General features: G+C 36.9%; 1 protein-coding gene across 1 annotated transcript in view; it reads right to left on the reverse strand.

Moving 5' to 3' along the window:
- Nucleotides 1-2328: 2328 nt before the first annotated feature.
- Nucleotides 2329-19368, reverse strand: part of LOC129235105 (cell adhesion molecule Dscam2-like) — a gene marked incomplete in the record, with an annotated part of 703156 nt that continues 686116 nt past the window's right edge. Inside the window, 6 exon segments of the mRNA XM_054868789.1 lie at nt 2329-2507; nt 8270-8443; nt 10496-10675; nt 16797-17090; nt 17671-17865; nt 19062-19157. Coding sequence (XP_054724764.1) covers nt 2455-2507; nt 8270-8443; nt 10496-10675; nt 16797-17090; nt 17671-17865; nt 19062-19157 — 992 coding nt within the window.

Genomic DNA, 19368 nt, shown 5'->3' on the forward strand with positions numbered 1-19368 from the left:
GGAACATTTTGAAATTTGTGCTTTCGTTTTTTTTCAATCTTTAAAAAAAAAATTGAAAATAATTTTTTTTTTGATTTTTTTCAAAAATGCCAATTTCAAAAATTTTCATTTTTTAACAGTTTATTAGCAACACTGAGCACTACGTTCCCTGAAAAGGAGAGCTTCCACTTTTTTGTTTAAGAAATTACATAGGCATTTGAAAAAAATGGGGTTTTTTTTTAAGGAACTCTTTACGTAATAGCAGATCTGAAAATTCAAAAACATTTTTCACAACAAGTGACCAGAAAACACTTTTAATTAAGTTATGTAGCGAAATTTTCATTTTGAGTCACCATTTTATTCAGGATATAGGATTTAATGAGAACAAGATGGCACACTGCGCTTAACGACTCTTTTGGCGCTACGCTGAAAGGTTATGTGGGGAAATGCAGCCAATCGGCTGGAGACTGCGTTCTTGTTTTCATAAAAAATAAAACTCCTGGATAAAGTGGAGACTCAAAATTAAAATTTCGCTTAACACTGAATCAAAAATGTTTTCTGGCCACTTGTTGCGATTTTTTTTTTTTTTTGAATTTTCAGTTCTGCCATTACGTAAAGAGTTCCTTAAAAACCCTCATTTTTTCCAAATGATTTTAAAATATCTTAAACGAAAAAGTGGAAGCTCTCCTTTTCAGGAAACGTAGTACTCAGTGGTACTAAAAAACTAAAAAAAAAAACTTTTGAAAATGGCATTTTTGAGAAAAAAAAATTAAAACTTTTTTTTTCAAAAGAATGTGGAAAAACTAAAGCACACATTTCAAAAGGTTGCATATTTTTTGAAACAAAAAAAAATATCCTTTTAAATAAAAGAAACCGCAACAAAATATGTTTTACTGGTCCTGAGAAAATAGATTTTGACGAAAATCTCAAGTGAGAAAGTAGTGCACCGCAAGTGGTCAACTTCTAGAGGTTTCACCGTACTTACTTAATTGCTATGGATATTTTAGCATTTGTTGTCGACTTTCTTGTGCATATTCTCTACTAATAATAAAGCTGAAAGTCTCTCTGTCTGGATGTCTGTGACGCGCATAGCGCCTAGACCGTTCGGCCGATTTTCATGAAATTTGGCACAAAGTTAGTTTGTAGCATGGGGGTGTGCACCTCGAAGCGATTCTTCGAAAATTCGATGTGGTTCTTTTTCTATTCCAATTTTAAGAAAAAAACTATCATAAATTACGAAGTTATCATAACGTGGAACCGTAAGATGGGCACAAGCCAATTGGCGAGATATGAAATTATCATAACGTGGAACTGTAACGTCGGTACAAGCCAATTGGCGAGAAAATTCACCATACATTTGTAAATATACAGGCAAACCAAAAGACCTTTAATTTTTCTATTACGGGCGAAGTCGTGCGGGTGCCACTAGTTTAATAATAAAGCTGAAAGTCTCTCTGTCTGGATGTCCGAAGGATGTCTGGATGTCTGGATCTCCGTGACGCGCATAGCGCCTAGACCATTCGGCCGATTTTCATGAAATTTGGCACAAAGTTAGTTTGTAGCATGGGAGTGTGCACCTCGGAGCGATTCTTCGAAAATTCGATGTGGTTCTTTTTCTTTTCCAATTTTAAGAACAAAACAATCATAAGACGGACGAGTAAATTACGAAATTATCATAACGTGGAATCGTAACATGGGCACAAGCCGATTGGCGAGATACGAAATTATCATAGCGTGGAACCGTAAGATGGGTACAAACCAATTGGCGAGAAAATTCACCATACATTATTTGTTAATATACAGGCGAACCAAAAGACCTTTTAATTTTTTCTATTACGGGCAAAGCCGTGCGGGTACCACTAGTTGTAAATAAATTTGCTGTGTTTTCACAAGAAGTGTGTCATTTTAAGATTTCCCGAAGTGGTGCCGGACTCGTAACAAAATAACTTCGTATGTGCCAGAGTAATGAGAAAACTGATGGACCGTGGTAGTGTCGGATTCGGGGCCGGAGGGTCCCGAGTTCAAATCTCGATAGTCGAAGATCCACCGTCGTCATTAAAGGGGACTGGGCGACGTTAAATATGCTCGTGGTCTCAATGTTCTCCAAGTGAAACGATACCTCTGGGGGTGCTAGCACCACGTAGCTATTAGCTCCTGGACTAGTTCTGAATTCTCATTAACTGTTCGATCCGGTGATGGTGCTGCCATCTATCGGTATTTAAAATAATGGAGGCAAGGCACTTAGTATGCAGTCCTCGACATAAATGCAGTTGAAGTCAGTTGTGACTCTGAATAGGAATAGGAGAAAACTGATCACATCTAATTTGTACACAATAAAAATTTATTGAATATATATATGCTGTGAATATACAATCGTGAGATATACAACGGGGGCGTGAATGCTTCCGTCTCAGCGTGGAACGTCCGCGTTCTTGGCACAGGAATAAAATGTCCCAAAGTCCTTCCACGTTCTCATCAGGACCAGCCCGAGTACTTTTTGATTGTTAGAGAACTGTCACCGGAAATTCCTGAAATAAAAATCAAACAAACATCAGTTTTCACGGAAGACACATTCTCTAACAATCAACATGTACGAGCTTTTATAATCTTAAGCTTGTTACACGCCATTTGCACGAGTATTTTATTAGCACTACATTTCTCCCACGCAATTAAAAAACTGATTTCCATACAGGCTTGAAAACAAACGAGCTGATGTGTGCATCACATGACTTCCTTTTACTCCAATTTAATGTCATTTTCCCGTTACTGGCAATTTTAATGTGATTCAATAGTTTACTCTCTAAATATCACCAACAGTAGCCAAATTGAAACCAGATTTTAAAAAATGTAAAAAATCGCCAAATTTGTGGCGAATCACCAAACGACTGGCGATATATCGCCAAGTGTCCGACAAATTATAACACCATTTGAGTTTACATCGAAATTAACAACGATTTCCCCCCAAAAATGGACAAAAGACCCCCTTAGAAACATCCGAATGCAACCAAAAGAGAAGGTGCACAACTAGACCGCACTAGGAGTCTACGTACCAAATTTCAACATTCTAGGACATACCGTTTTTGAGTTATGCGAGATACATCCGCACATCCGCACATATTTACATACAGACGTCACGAGAAAATTCGCTGTAATTAACTCGGGAATCATCATTATGGATATTTCGCGTGTCTATACGCTCTTAGGCACTTATCCACGTGTGGTCGAGTCGAAAAAAAAACTCAATATTCATTCGGGGGTGAGTAAAATGGAAATTAAGGTCGATTTTTGAGTGAAAATTTTTTCGCGAATAAAATACTTCCTTTTTTTGTAAAAGGAAATAAAAAGCATCCATCCTCCTTCTCTCTACTTTCTAGGTACAGTCTCGCAATACCATTTCAATAGGATTGAAAGAGTACGCATTGACGTAAGATTACGAATTTATTCAAATTCTTTTTACTTCCTTTTACAAAAAAGGAAGTCTTGTATTCGTAGAAAGATTTTCACTCAAAAATCGACCTTAATTTCCATTTTACTCACCCCCGAATGAATGATGAGTTTTTTTTTTCGACTCGACCACACGTGGATAAGTGCCTAAGAACGTATAGACAGGCGAAATATCCATTTTGACGACTCCCGAGTTAATACAACGAGTTTTCTCGTGACGTCTCTATGTACGTATGTATGTGCGTATGTATGTCGCATAACTCAAGAACGATATATCCTAGAAAGTTGAAATTTGGTACGTAGACTCCTAGTGGGGTCTAGTTGCCATTCTGGAGCAAGCGTACAACAGGGAAAGCTACCTTTATTGGCAATCCTTCGCCAAACAGGGAACGAGAGAGTCGGGTGTGAAGGTGAACATTGGCGAAATTTTGGAAACAGTTGGCGTCGTTTCCAAGCTGCCAGTCACTTCGCGTGCCATCATTTACCCATTTCTTTTTTCTTTCTGCGTTTGCTGGAAATCTGAAGAGCCGAAATCCTTTTTTGGAGCTGTTTACACAATTAACAGCCGAACAACCACCCATTTGACTCAATTCAACACATGCTGAAGAAATGTAAACATCGGCAGCAATGCTAACGCTACGAGGCACTGGATAAGTTTGCTCCAAAATGGCGGATGCGTCGGCTCTTCCACTATAGGGGCCTTAGTCCTCAAAAGGGGCTCACTGATTACGTATGATAAGCGTTTCTCTACGTTTGATTTCAAGTTTTCACCACTGAAAAACACAACCCGTGCCCCCCATAAATCCACTCATATGATGATTCCCTAATAATTTTCGTGTGAAAATATAGCGTTCAATTATCAAGGAATCTCTTGATATTAGAAAACTCGACGCCTAACAATCAATTATAACCCCCATTCGAATAAAGACCGCTAGAAGCAATCATTTGATTTTAAAATCATTCCGAATACATCCCTCCCAAGAGCTATGGCACACCACCTATGAAGCTCTTCCCCATGAGCAATGTCCCCAAAAGACAAAAAATCCCCTGAAAATTCTAATCACGCTGTTTACGTCATAACTACTCCCCCCAAGGCTGCCTACCCCCTAAAAGCAAGGGCGCCCCCCTTCAAAAATCATGAAGACCCTTTGAGAGCAACAACCCCCCAAAAGAGCAAATGTCCCTCAAAGCCCCTCTGAAAATTTCAATGGCGAATTCTGCGCCATGACCCTCCTAGCTGGGCAACCCTGCCCGCCTTTTATTTTCTCTTCCTACGAGTGAATTACACGAGAAGTAAACCACTTGTTGCATTCAAAATTTAATAAACTAGATGCGTTGCCCGGCTTTGCCCGGTCTACCTTGAAAATAAAAATTGTGTCAAGTGACGTATATTACACAATCAGGCGTAAAAATTAAATTTAAAAAACATCATGATTTCCTTTCCAAACAATGACGACAGATATTAAAATACTTTTAAGAAATTAAATCCAGAAAGATGGATTTAAAATGCGTAACCATGGAAACACAAAATAAAATAAGTTTAAGGAATGAAAATGCAAAAGAAAATGGTTCACAATTTGAATGGAATCGAGATTTCTTAAGTTTGATTTAAAAAGGCTTGTAACTTTTTTTCCTTTCGAGATAAAAGCTTATTTTTTCGACCATAGGTCGAGTTAGATCTGGAGTAAAAAAAGTCGCTTTTTCCAATGGCGTCAAAAAAAAAAAAAAAAAAAGCTGTGGGACAATTCCTTCACTTTTTATTGATTTATTTAATGAAAGAAATAGTGCCTAAATTTCAGCTGAGCCTAAAAAAATTCGAGCTAAAAACGCAAATAACTCCCGCCATAATAAAGTTAAAGCATTGAAACAAATTGCGTAGAACGTGGAAAATTCTACTTTTGCTAACGATATGTAATATTACTATTTGCGAGTAATTTTTCACCCCCATATTCGGGAATTTATGCGAAAATTGGAAGTAAATTGGAATAAAAAAAGAACTATCCAATGAATTGTTTTCGAACTGGTTAGCAAACCTTCTCAGGACTTAAAAAGGAACAAACTGTAAAAATTTCAGCAAAATCGGCCGGGTAGTTCTCGAGTTTTGCGAGATCAAACACACAGACGTTTTTTGGGGACTTCATTTATTCCGACCTTTATTCCGATAAGTTACAGAAAATAACCAACTTTTGTAGCACAAATATACAGATTGCTGCAGAGACACGTTTCGGGGTTCATTACCTGATGATATAGTCGAAGGTGGACGTAAGCGGGGAAGAGGTCCCCTCAGGTTTTAAACTAAAGTATTCCCTCTTTTTTTACATGAAATATAATTTTAATATTAATACCTCAAGTTAGAATCTTATTAGCGTCTCCCAACCGTAACTTCCACCACCGTGACAGACAACTCATGTCACCCATAGACTGGACCATGTGTTCATTCGTTAACACCTTTCGCCCAAAAACATTGGACGTCCAAATCATCCCGAAAGATCATTTGATAATCAAGTATTCAATTACTACACTATTCGAATGAAACGTTCGAGATGCAATAATTTGATCATAAAACCATTTAGATAAGAGTGGTACCCATTCCTTAAGTGTGCTTGTGTACCTCTTAAAAACTGATGCCCCCCTCAAGAAAGATACTCCCCCTCCCACCCAAAAAACACTAACATCTCTTAAGAATTTCAATGGTGCAGTCTGTGTCATGACCCCCTTCCAATGTGGGCACCGGTCATTTCACATTTTTCTTTGGGATGGGGCAAAGGGTATATACTCAACAATTTTTTTCAGGAAGACAACAAAACCCACGCCCATTCATAAGTAAAAACGTTAACTTTTCAAAGCCAGCCCTCTGACCCCCTAATAACGGATCTGCCCCTGCAACTGGAATCACTTCAGAAGTCAACTTTTGAGAGGTTCATTCGATTACCATATCGATAGAGCTGCTCGAGTGTTTGACGTTTCGAGAACTAGAAATTCAACATCTCGAGAAATTCACATCAGAGCGAGAGCTCGAGCAGTCAATCGCTCGAGTACTCGGAAAGTGATAATCGAGATCTCGAACATTCCATCGCTCGAGTACTCAGAAAGTGATAATCGAGAACTCGAACAGTCCATCGCTCGAGAACTCGGAAAGGGATGATCGAGAACTCGAGATGTGATAGTCGAGAATTCGAGATGTGATTGTCGAGACTTCGAGACAAGTCAATCGAGAACTCGAGATACGTTAATCGAGAACTCGAGCTGTGATAATCGAGAACTCGAGGTCTGATAATTGAGAACTCGAGGTCTGATAATTGAGAACTCGAGGTCTGATAATCGAGAACTTGAGGTCTGATAATCGAGAAGTAATAATCGAGTTCTCGAATGATCTTCGAGTGACTCGATTATGAGAACTCGATTATACCCACCAAGGACGCCCATATGCAAAATTTCAAGGGGGGGGGGGTCAGACATTTTCCCCATGGGTTAGCAAGATATTTACCCCATAGAAATCGATTTCAGAACAGATTAGAGTTATTAAAATTTGACATTTTAAATAAATTATTCATTAATTGCTGGAAAAGAAATGTTTTTACATTTTTTCAAAGAAAAATGTACGGAAAGCAAGAAAGTCTAATTTCTAAGGGGGTGTGCTTGAGCCCCCCCTTGCCCCCTATATGGGTGCCCTTGATGCCCACCACTAGTTTCCACTGTGATGACGTTTTTTTACTTCATAAAATACCACCTGATAAACCATAACATCTTCCTTCATTGGTGAGATATTTTATCAATAATCTCTATGACGAGACACAGCGTTCATAACCTTACAATTAGTTGGAGCAAAGCTAACCTGGTTAACTCCTGAAGACTTCACTGATCTTAATCACACCATTACGATGCTGACAGGTTAGGTTTTCCCAAACATAACATCATTTTATAAACAAAAAATCTCGTAACTAACAGTTGAATGCCTTTTGGTTGACATTACATTTTGTTACTTACTTAAAGAACTATTTCTTTAAACTGTGTGAGATTTTTTCGTGAACCTTTTAAAGGAATTCTTCAAATAATGAATACCCGACATTAAGGGGAATCAGTACCCTAAATATTTTCAAAAATTTGATTTTTTGATTTTAATATATTTTGAAACTCCATTTCAATACCTATTTAATGATACAAATTTCTTGATCGTGCTCATATTAGAAGAAAGTTAAAAAGTGCTTCAAAAAAAGATAAACATATGTTGATAAGGTATGATTTTCCCCTTTAAATTGCAATATCTCGAAATGGTATTTTTGAAACTAAATGTTCTTTTTCCTCAGAAACTAAATCGTGTTACGATTTGAAATTTTTATCGCCTATTCCATATATCTAGTTGCATATACTGAAGTAAAATTTTTCTCATATTCCAAAAATATTTTTTTATAGAGCTGATTTCGTGTTGCAAAATGGCATTTTTTGAAAAAAAAAAAAAAAAAATATAGTGACTTACACATTAGAATTTTTTAAATAAAAATTAAGCTTCCTTTCTGTAAAATTTTACTTCAGTATAGAGAAAAGAGTCTACTTAAGGTACAGAAAAAATTTCATTATTGTATCTTTAATAGATTTTCAGAAAAAGGTACATGAAACTTTGCAAATTAGCATTGATGGTATAGGGGGTACTGACTCCCTTAATGATATGAACTAATTTTAACGAAATATTATTCCATTCACTGTGTTAAAAAAATATTTGAATCTCAAAAGTGTCATCGCTATTTTATTAACGAGATGTCTTGTTAATAATAGCAAGAAAGGTGGACTTAGCTTGATATTTAATGCACAGTGCCCAAAGCTCACTTTTTACTTCTAAGACTCTTACCTCTGTGTGAGTCGGACGCCATAGCCAATGGCTTCCTGGCAGGCGAGGAATAATACGAGGATTTTGGTCCGCCGTACGACGTTGCATCCCCGGCATGCTCTTTAAGATTCTTGGGGGGAGGAGGGAATTCGGCCAGACCGAGGTGCTCTCCAGGCATGCGACTTTTCCGGCTATCTGTAAAAGAGAACAACATTTGTCCTTTAATAGTCACGTTACTATTCTGACAATTTAAATTTAGGTAAAGGGTGTCGAAAGAATAGGCGACAGATATAATTAAAATATCTCTCAAAAATAGTGCGCGTGATTTTTTAGAACAAAATAATAGCGTTTATTTATTGAGCAATCACGATTGCTTATTGTTTTCATTTGACTGTTTTTGGCGTTACGCTGATTTTATTTTCCCGCCAGCACACTCTACCAGCACCACCGAACACCGGCTCCTCACGATGCTGCTCCTCTTGAGAAAACCGTCTCCAGGTTGCGTCCATATCCTACACACACACGCTTACACACACTCATGCCTGCTCACAGACACACCTACACATACACACACTCCTACACACACAACACACACACTCATGCCTCCACACAGACACAAACACACATACCTACATACATACACACGAACGCCTACACGCACACGCGCGTACACGCACAGCACTGCATACACAACACTCACACATATGCATACATACACTTACACACACATGCGCACCCACACACATGCGCCTTACACAAATACACACACAAATACGCCTACACAAACACACACGCGCATACATATACACACACTTGTGATTGCGAAAAACATAATTTGAATTCAAGATGCCAAAAATTCAAATTAATATATATATATATATATATATATATATATATATATATATATATATATATATATATATATATATTATGCGCTTAGAGATGTGCAATTAGTTAATCAAGGGAACCCAGACCCCCTTCACAAAACCTTTTAGTCATATGACTAGGGACACTGTTCTTTCGACTGGAGTACATTCAGGGCCGACAAGAGACCGCGTCAGCCTAGTTGAAACTAGGGACCCTGCCCTTCGGAGGACCCAGAAAAGAATTATTGCAGTATAAGTATAAACAAGTTTTGTGTGTGTGTGGGGGGGGGGGGGGTGGAGCCCAGAGACCAAACTTTAGAGTAGGAATTAGTAAGTGAAGGGAGCAAGTCCAATTATTTGCTCAGCAACAGCTGAGGCAAAGAATCAAAGTCACGTGACTCAACAACAACACTAGCAAATTAAACTGATTCCTACCAATGCTTTGCTTGAAAATCTATCATGTGACTTGGAATCTTTGTTTCACGAATGAAAGTCTTCACTCCCTCAATTTTATCTCTTTTCAATGTACTAAGCTGACAAAGGACTCGCCTTGGCTCTCGGCAATCCTCAGCGACTCTAAGAAAGTTCACCAAATATGGAAAACATTCTCCCCCTCTCATGAGATACATGCAGTACTCCCCTTTTTGAATGTATTGCAATACTCTCTTCATCCATTATTATACCTCGATCTATGAGCATGAGCCAAAGGCGTATCCGCCATGTTGTATACGACAGCAGTAAAATCTTATGGTAGTGATGAGTGAATTTCAAGTTCTGACGTGGAACATGGATTTTATCAAACGTTTAAAGAATGAACTGTTAAAACATGAAAAGCATCTTGAATGAGCAACTTTGGACACTCGATGGCTGCATTACCGATCTTTGTGTATGAATGATCTCTACACTGTTAAAAATTCAGGAAGATTTTCTGGTAATTGTTACTGTAAAATTGCATCGCCGACGCATCGCTGATTTTTACGGTAATTTATACCGGAGAAATAAGCGATCCCAGCGCCAACTGGTTGCTGTGGCCGACCGAGGAAACCGTAAAATTTTACAGTAACATTTGATTTTTACGGTAATAGTTACTGGCAACATGGATGCCAGTAACAATTACCGTAAATTTTCCGGAAAATTTTTAAGTGTAGACAGAACTAGGAACGTTGGCCCGATTAATGTGTCGGGAGGCCCATGGACACACTCTTTTTCAGGGTCCCCCTGCACAGTAAACCTTACAATTTTAGCCATTTGGGGGCCTTTTAATAAAAGATCATAGGCTACTACCTAGTCGGGAAATTCAGTAATCAGGTTTTGATAGGGCTATCTTATTTCGTTTATGTCTTTCGTATTTTCTTGAGACAATTTGAGATGTGGCACCGACCTTCGCTCATGCTCCCGGTGTCGACTTGTTTCCTGAGGCAGACGATGACTGCGATGACTACGACCACCAGCACAGCCACGGAGATGATCACAGGGGGGAGTAGGACGGTCAGGTTGCGGTAGAAGGGAGAGCCCGCGCTCTCGGACAGGGGAGGATGGCCTCCACTCTTCAAGATTGGAACTTCGAAGAAAAATAAAAGAATCATTTATTTATTTTTTTCCTATGGCGAGGCACATAAAATAACGGAGAACATTGACATGAAAACACAAACATCACAAGATTACACAAAGAAGAATACAAAATAGAAGAAGAAGAACCATTGCCCCAAAAACTGCTTTGCACGCCAATACCTTGCAAACTCAAAGTCTTGCATTTGATTTCTGTGTATTAGTTAACTTAAACTTTCGTTATGCCACATAAATAAAAACAAGTTTGTGAAAAATATGAATTTCAAGCTCAAATACTACATCGCACATGCTTGGGTTCACATGTAAACTATCTGACGTTGTGTGAAGAAAAATGATGTGAAAGGTTGTAAGAAATGTAACTATTTTCCAGGCCCTGATCTATAAATTTTGGGTCCCCTGCAACAAAATCTATAGGTCCTTTCCCCAGAGACCAGCAGTGTATATTTGCAACGGTAATATGTCTTAGTGCTAGTTTTTTCCCTTTTACTTCTTAGGCCGTTAGGCCCCTTAAGGATGTGGGTTCCCCCGCACTGCGCGATCTGCGGGTGCGCAGATATGGCCGTGCTCTTTTCGCTTAATTTAAAACTTATTTTAAGTGTTTCGATTGTATCAATTTATAACTATACTTAGGCAAACATAAACTAGCAGTGTCGGAATGCTGTGATTAGGATCTGCGCAGCTTTTGCAATGTTGCCAGGTTAGGTTGACCTCAACTTACAAGTATTTCATCTCTGTTCACCAAGATTTATTTTGTTATTATTAGAGACGTACCGAGTAGCACTTTGGCCGAGTAGCCGAGTTACCGAGTACTCGGCCTTTCACTACTCGGCCGAGTTACCAAGTACCAATTATGTTTTAAGAAGAACCACTGACACACATGTAATGAATTTTGAACTTATTGGAATAGTAGTATAGACCTCCTTGTCCATATAATAGTTTTTAAAACTAAATTCCTACTGAAATTTAATTACGCATTGTATAAACAATTTTGTTTGTGTCAAAAACATTACAAAAAAATTATTTTTAAAATTAAAAATAAATAAATAAAAGCTGTGCTTAATCAAGTTGGAATTAAAACAAATTAATAGCAATTAATTATAGTTCTAGTCCACCAAACAAATAACTTTTAAAAGTAGATAAAACAAATGTGCAGGAACGCTACAGACAGGTGTTTCTGCCCCCCCCCCGTTACAAGGAACGTCTTTTTCAGTGCATAACATGTGAGCTAAAGAATGTAAAGACATTCAACAGAAAAATCCAACTTTTGATGGATGCCTTTAAATCCACAAGCTCCCATTTTGTGCATTGAAAAAGGAATTCCTTGTAACGGCAAAACACGTGCCTGCAGTGTTCCTGCACTGTGCTTTTAACGTTGGTTTATTTCCTTTTATTTTTTAAGCAAAGGTATTTTTATATTTTTTTATGACTAATGGTATTTTGTAGCAAAAATCCATTTTTAATATAAAAATTCCATGTTTTCTATACTTACCTTTTTTGCATAATTTTTAATAAGTTTTATTAACTTTGAGGACATTAAAATAAAGATTTATTCCATTGAAGCATTACAAACTTCATTATTTTCAAAATTTAAATTTGACTTATAAATTTTAATTGTAAACGATTGTAGAATATAATGCTTGCTCTTTTTTTTTATAAATTTGTATATCTGTCTTGGACAATATTCAATTTTTTGCAACTACTCGGTATTGGCCGAGTATCTGATCAGAATTTGGCCGAGTACCGAGTACTCGGCAAATTGGCCGAGTAGGCCGAGTACCGAGTAGTTACCGAGTACTCGGTACGTCTCTAGTTATTATTATTATTATTGCAAAGTAAAACAATTCCAGCGAATTAACAATAAGTTGTTCACTAAGTTACAACTTATTAAGTTACAACTTATTAAGTCATACAAATTGAAATAATAAGTTGTTAACTAGTAAATTATTTCAATTTGTATGTATTGCTCATCGTATATATTTACGTTTTATTGCCAGAATTTTAACACCGATTTCCATTTTTATATGTTTGAACATAAAGAATCATTCTGTATCATATAATAATATGAAATACGAACTTTCTTTTTTTTGTACATAATAATAATCACATTGATCGTACATGTACACAGGTAACCATTACAGATCTTTATTTTTTAATGTAATTGTTTTTTAGAAAGTCAATACTTTATATTATAATGCATAATGGCTCCTTACATAGAAATATATAAGAGCAAAAATTTGAAATTTCGAGAATTAAGTGCAAATATATACTTAAAAATGTCACACCCACTAAAGTGGACAGAGCAATATATAGTTCCTTAGTTAACTGCTAATAATAAACTAGTTTACACTGTTAAAACAAATTTCTTAAAATTGAGACAAAATCGCTTATTCTTGAGAACATCACTTACTCAAAATGGCTCCGAGACGATTTGGCTCAGAATTAAATAGTTCTTACTTTTGAAATATGCCCTCTTCTCCAAAACGGTTCACCATGTTTTCATTTTTGAAATACTACTCTAACCAGATATAAGCACAGACGGTATCATTTTTGAGACTAGTGCTGTTTCAAAAGGGAGAACATGTCGAATTGGCTGGAGAATACGAATGTCTCAAAAATGAGTACATACTGTCCAACCACGGATTGCATGGAATTTTCAAATGTCCAGATAAGACGAATCTATGTGAATAAGGGGGAAAAGTAAAAATTCGATGCGCGAATTCCGCTCATTTGAATGAGACTCTGCTTCTGCAAAAGCTGACATCGGTAAAAAGTAATAGATTCGTTCATTTCCGGCTGTAAAACGGATGTTGGTCTTTCCATGCAATCCGTGGTCAGACAGTATTGTACCATTCGTGAGTATGGCATTTTGCTCGCCTGTAATTCTTGCAAGTCCATAGAGTTATTCGCTTCCTTTTGAAACTTAAACAGCTTGCACGAGCCGTAATCGAACTGAAGCCGATGTTTTTTTTTTTATAAATACGCTCAGTTAATCTTTAAACTGGGAGCTAAAAATATTTTTCACAACAGTGAGAAGTCTGCAGTGAGAAATTCAACTCCTGCTTTGCTATCTGCGCATGCGTTATTTTTGGGATGGTCTGCTTTCTTGAATTTAAGTTTGACATTTACTTATTTCAAAGTCGAAACTGCTTGGAAAAAATTAGAAGATAAAAGTTTTCATTTCCAAACAGATGATTTTTAACAAGGTATTTGCCTCTAAATAATGCTTATATTTTAAAGAACAATGTGTACATGAGAAGCATTTTGAAATGTTATCTGATAGGCACGTGTTTAGTAATTTTAAAATAAGTTTACCAGAACGATATTAGGTATTTAAAGCGTGTCTGTTTAAGAAGCCTAATGTTCTAAACAACAGCACATAAATATAGAAAGTATGAAGATAGAACTTTGAGCGAACGCGCACTCTAAATAACGGAAGGAAATAATAATGTATTATCGCACTAATTAGACGAAAATGGCTTCTTTTAAAACAAATTTGCCCTTTCACTTAAAGGAAAGGAAATTGATTGCGTCCTATCGTTTATAAAAGAAATTCGTAAGCCCTAATGTCCCATTAATTATACAAGCAATTAACAGGGGCGGACGAAACGTTAATGACCGGAAACTTATATTTCATTCACATTCAAGTGTTCCTGAAACTAATAACTTTGGTTTTCTTGGTTTTATTTACAGTGCTTGCGTCGGTGATTAAAATTTGTTTACAGGAAAATTCACAGATTTAGACACATAAACATTCGGTAAATTTAGAAACAGTGTTCATATGAGAATTTGCAAATACAAAATAGAAAACAACAAAGCAAATGAAATTCGAAATAAATAAATCAATTAAATTGTAGTCACTCGTCTTTACCTCACCACGACATAAGCTGTCCTGGGACAGTGTGCAGTGCCAGTGCCCTCTGACGACAGTTATTTAGTAGAGGTCAAGGAATGGTGCTAAGAGCATGTGTTATTCAGGTCCTAACCAGGGTCGGATTTGGAAGTGTGGAGGCCTCGGGGCAACGAAGGAGTGGAGGCCCCTAATCAGGGTTCGAAAAGATCATCATATTTTCGAAAATATCCGAAACTTTGATATATATCCGAATATTTTGATATATATGTATATATCTGGTATTTTCGATTTAAAAAATTTCCATTCAAGTCATTTCATCAAATAATTTTTAAATTTTTGAGCTCAAGAAGCGAGAAGTTGTAAGGAAGACCTGCAAAGTTAACCATTTTCGAGTTTTTTTTTTTTTTTTACTTACTTTATTTCTCTTTAACTCATAGGTATAAATTAAATGAATAAAAAAAATATATTGCCACTGAAATGCTCGATCAAATAAAAAAATAATAGTAAATGGATACTTGCAATCAGGGCTTTCTGATATATCGATAATAATATTATTTTTTGTGCAGGCATTCTTTGTAGAAATACAAAAAAAAAAACATGTTTTGGAGAAAAAAAACGTAAAATTTGCTGACCCGTGAAAGTTAGGATATTTTGTAAAATTTTTATTGTGGGGGCACCTTTGTTGTGGAGGCTCCGGGGCAGTAGCACCGCCTGCCCTCCCCTAAATCCGGCCCTGGTCCTAACATTCTTTAATTTTGCCGTGCGTGACATATTTTTTCGTAATTTTATGTAAATAAAAATTGCTGCACTAAAATCAGCTCTTTTCAAACCATCAATTACATCCGACCCCCTTATAAAATAGCATTTAAAAGCTTAAAAACACACACAGAATGAAATAAAAAAAATTTGTAGGACAAAAAGGAAATGAATTGAATTTAGAAGGCGAGTTCTTTCACACTCACACAGAGAAAAAACAAATCCAGGGGCGTGCACAGAAATTTTGGGGCCCGTCACAAATGACTTTTCCAGCCCCCCGCATATTGTTTACCCCTATATTTCACGTCTAGTTTTGAAAATATTGGGCCTCTTTCAGGCTCGGACCCGGGCCAACAGGTGTACCTTCTCCCCCCCCCCCCATACACGTCTCTGAACAAATCACCTGTCTGTTGTAAGTTAAGCGAGGTTCTTGTCAGTAATTTAAGTAAAAAAGAAAAAAAAATGCTATCGACTAACTAACAGCAAAAACTAACATTTACAACATTGCAAAAGCGCATTTGTAACACATTTTGAAGTTTAAAGCTTAAATAATGAAATCAGTAAGGCAACGTATCTGAAGTGGATCATGAGAAGGCATCCGCTTATTCAAGTAATGCTGAAGACAGTCGTTGTACACACGATGTCCTCTAGGTCCTTCACAAAATTTTCTCAGATATTGCTCACTCGGTTCCTCATAGAATCTTCTCCTCAATGTTAGCTGCTCTCTCGGTTCTCCACATAACATTTTTCTCAATAGTTGTCACTCGACCCTTGGAAGAATCTTCTCAATGGTTGCTCTCTCGGTTCTCCACAGAATCTTCTCCTCAATGGTTGCTATCTCGACCCTTGATCGAATCTTCTCAATGGTTGCTCTCTCGGTTCTCCACTGAATCTTCTCCTCAATGGTTGCTCTCTCGGTTCTCCACTGAATCTTCTCCTCAATGGTTGCTATCTCGACCCTTGATAGAATTTTCTCAACGGTTGCTCTCTCGGTTCTCCACAGAATCTTCTCAATGGTTGCTATCTCGACCCTTGATAGAATTTTCTCAACGGTTGCTCTCTCGGTTCTCCACAGAATCTTCACAATGGTTGCTATCTCAACCCTTGATAGAATTTTCTCAATGGATGCTCTCTCGGTTCTGCACAGAATCTTATCCACGATGGTTGATCTCCCAGTCCTTCATAGAATTTTTTCTCAATGGTTCTTCTTTGTTTTTTATTCTATTTTCTGAAAAGTTTCAAATTTTCTTTCTCAAAAATGAATTCTCCTTGAGCTGTTTTGCATTAACAGAATAAACAGCTCATTGCAAGTACTTTAAAAATACAAGAAAATTCTTTGAAAATAGGTAAAGCAATAGGATCACTTCAAAGCAATAGGAGCTTCGAACCTGCTCCTTAGTATGTGCAAAGAGGTATTCGGGCAACTGCAGTTAAACGGGTACTACCAATAAGTTGGGTTGCATTTCCTATGTAAACGCACTATTTGTAATCACAAAAGATAACTTACCGGCCGCAGTCACATTGAGGGTTCCGAATCGGTACTCGGCCTCTGTGGTTCCAGCCTCGCTGTGGGCGGAAACACGCATTGTGTATTCTCTGCCCGGCACCAGGTGGCGAACTTCGAGGATTTCTCTGCCAGGATCTGCCCTCTCCAGAACCGTCCTCCAGTGCCCTTGTGCTCCGCGCAGCTGCACCGTGAAATGCAAGATGGGACATCCTCCACTTTGCCAGGAAGACAGCAGCAAGGTCACAAAGGTCGAATTCGGAACAAGGAATGACTCTTTGGAAGGGCTGACTGGGGCTGAGGAAAAAGGTATTTAAAGAAATATATATAGAAATATTTTGAATAGACATTCAAATTGTTTTAATCTAAATTCTATTTTGAATCATAAACATGGTAGTTCAATACAAACGCTGACATACTCAACGTCTATGTAGTATACTTTCTTGAAAGTACAAAAACTCCTGCTGTAATTTAAAATTGAAAAAAGTATTTTCAAAGTTGTTGTGAGGTTAACGTTAGTTTTTGATTGTCAAACGAGGAACATATATCCCACTAAAAGTTTAAATATTATTGCTGGAAGAGAAAGTAAGGCAAACTATTTCTTAAAGAGTCTCAACAGCAGTAGTAATATCTGGGGGGGGAAACCATCTTTAAAAGTTGATGCCATAAGTATTTTTTTTCAAAAGATTTATGAGATTGAAAAGGAACCCGGATCGAAAACAAAAGTGCCAATAACATATTTTCGTATAACTATTGACAAAAATATAAGCGACCCGTGGCACTATCTATACTATTTTACAGTTTGTGACTCAATTGCCGGTTAAGTTATAGAATAGTACACTATAGTACAGATATAGTATGGAAACAGTGTCATTACCCGCTCCTCGAGTTCTTCCGGTGATTATTTCACTCGGCTCTCCGGTACCCAAGCTGTTGGTCGCTGTCATGTAAAGACGATACCCAGTCCCACAGAGTAGCCCTTCCAGCGTATAACGACTGCCTGGGGTGTTTATTTTCTGTTCCAAAAACTCGTCACTGCCTCCTCCTTCGGGTTTATAATAAAGAACGTACTCTAAAGGAACAAAACATGGAACAATTATCTTCTGCATGTGCTAGAATTCAGTAGACTTATGTTTTAACTTACAGAAATAACACTTTAGTTGAAATGTTCTTTTGCAACTGATACAACTCATACATATACTCGCGCAAAAGAAAACAATTATTAAGCGCATAGTCTGTTCACCGAAAAGATTGATCGAAAGTAACGAAAAGGGTTGCCAGATGGTCTGCTACTTTTGGGGATTTTCTCTGGAATAAAAGAAGTAAATCAGTAGTTGCCGTCTGCTTGGCACCGTTGTGTTGTTGTCCACGCCAAACACGTGATTGACGCAGCCAAATGGTATAATACATCTAGTCTATCTTTCCCATGTACGCAGTATATATGAACATGTGTTTGAACTATACTTAAATTCATAATTTTTACGAATTTTTAATTGGGTGAATTCTCTGGTTTATTTTCAGAGTATAAATTCGAAAGGCAACGAAAGTTGGGAAGATTATGCAAGACGCCATGAACTTGGTTCTAATACAGAAAGCAATTAAACGCTCAAGCAAATAAAAAACGAATGTCAATTCTATAAATCCTGAACTGCCAAATTAAAGCGGATGCTTTCTTCGCATATGGCTTGAAAAAACACTGAAAATGAAGGACAGCAAAAGTAAGAAATAAACCTTTGACTCAATTCTTTAAACTAGTTTCGTTAAACTTTAGACAATTTCTTTAAACTAGTTTCAATGCATGTATGGGGTTCTATTTCGTTTCTTCTTCTTTGTTATATTGTAACAATAAAATGGCAAAGCAAAATTTTAAGTACCTCTATGGGTGAAATATCTGAAAATACTGTAAAAAATCAAGTTCAATGTTCACCAAAAAAAAGATTAAATATAGCAAAATTTAGTTGCAACCGTCTTATGGTGATAAGTTTCACTTCTTCTTGGGGAAACATCACCAAAAAGATGATTGCAGGTAAATTCGAGAGATTTGCCTTACTTCTTGGTGAAAAATTAAACTTTTTTTTAGAGCATGGGTACTGATTCTTTAAAAAAAAAGAAATGAAAATTAGACGCGGATATTTGATTAACTATTTTAAAAGTTTGTCAGAATTTGAGAATTGAGTACTCCGATGCTTTGTTTTTTGGAACATTTAACTGTATTTATAATCTGAATTTTTCAGTAAATGTCGATGAAAATTGTAGATTATTCTTTACCTCTTATTCCAATATCGTCTGTTGGCCTTTCCCACGTGACTGTCATTGATGATGACGTCGTAGAATGGAGAGACAGAACAGGAGATGTGGGTGGGGCTGAAATGTTTTAAGAATAAGTTGGAGTAATTAGTCATATATTATAGAATTATCAAGGCATTAACATAAAATGCTACGAACTAAAGTATTGTTTTCAATGTGTGAAATGGTTATTGAATGAAACTACTCTGAAACTCAGGAAAATTTATTTTTCGAAAATGAACAGAAATAATTTAGTATTTGAGGGTTGATTCTACAGTTTTTTTTATAA

Source organism: Uloborus diversus, chromosome 2 (assembly GCF_026930045.1).
Source record: "Uloborus diversus isolate 005 chromosome 2, Udiv.v.3.1, whole genome shotgun sequence".
NCBI lineage: Eukaryota > Metazoa > Arthropoda > Arachnida > Araneae > Uloboridae > Uloborus > Uloborus diversus.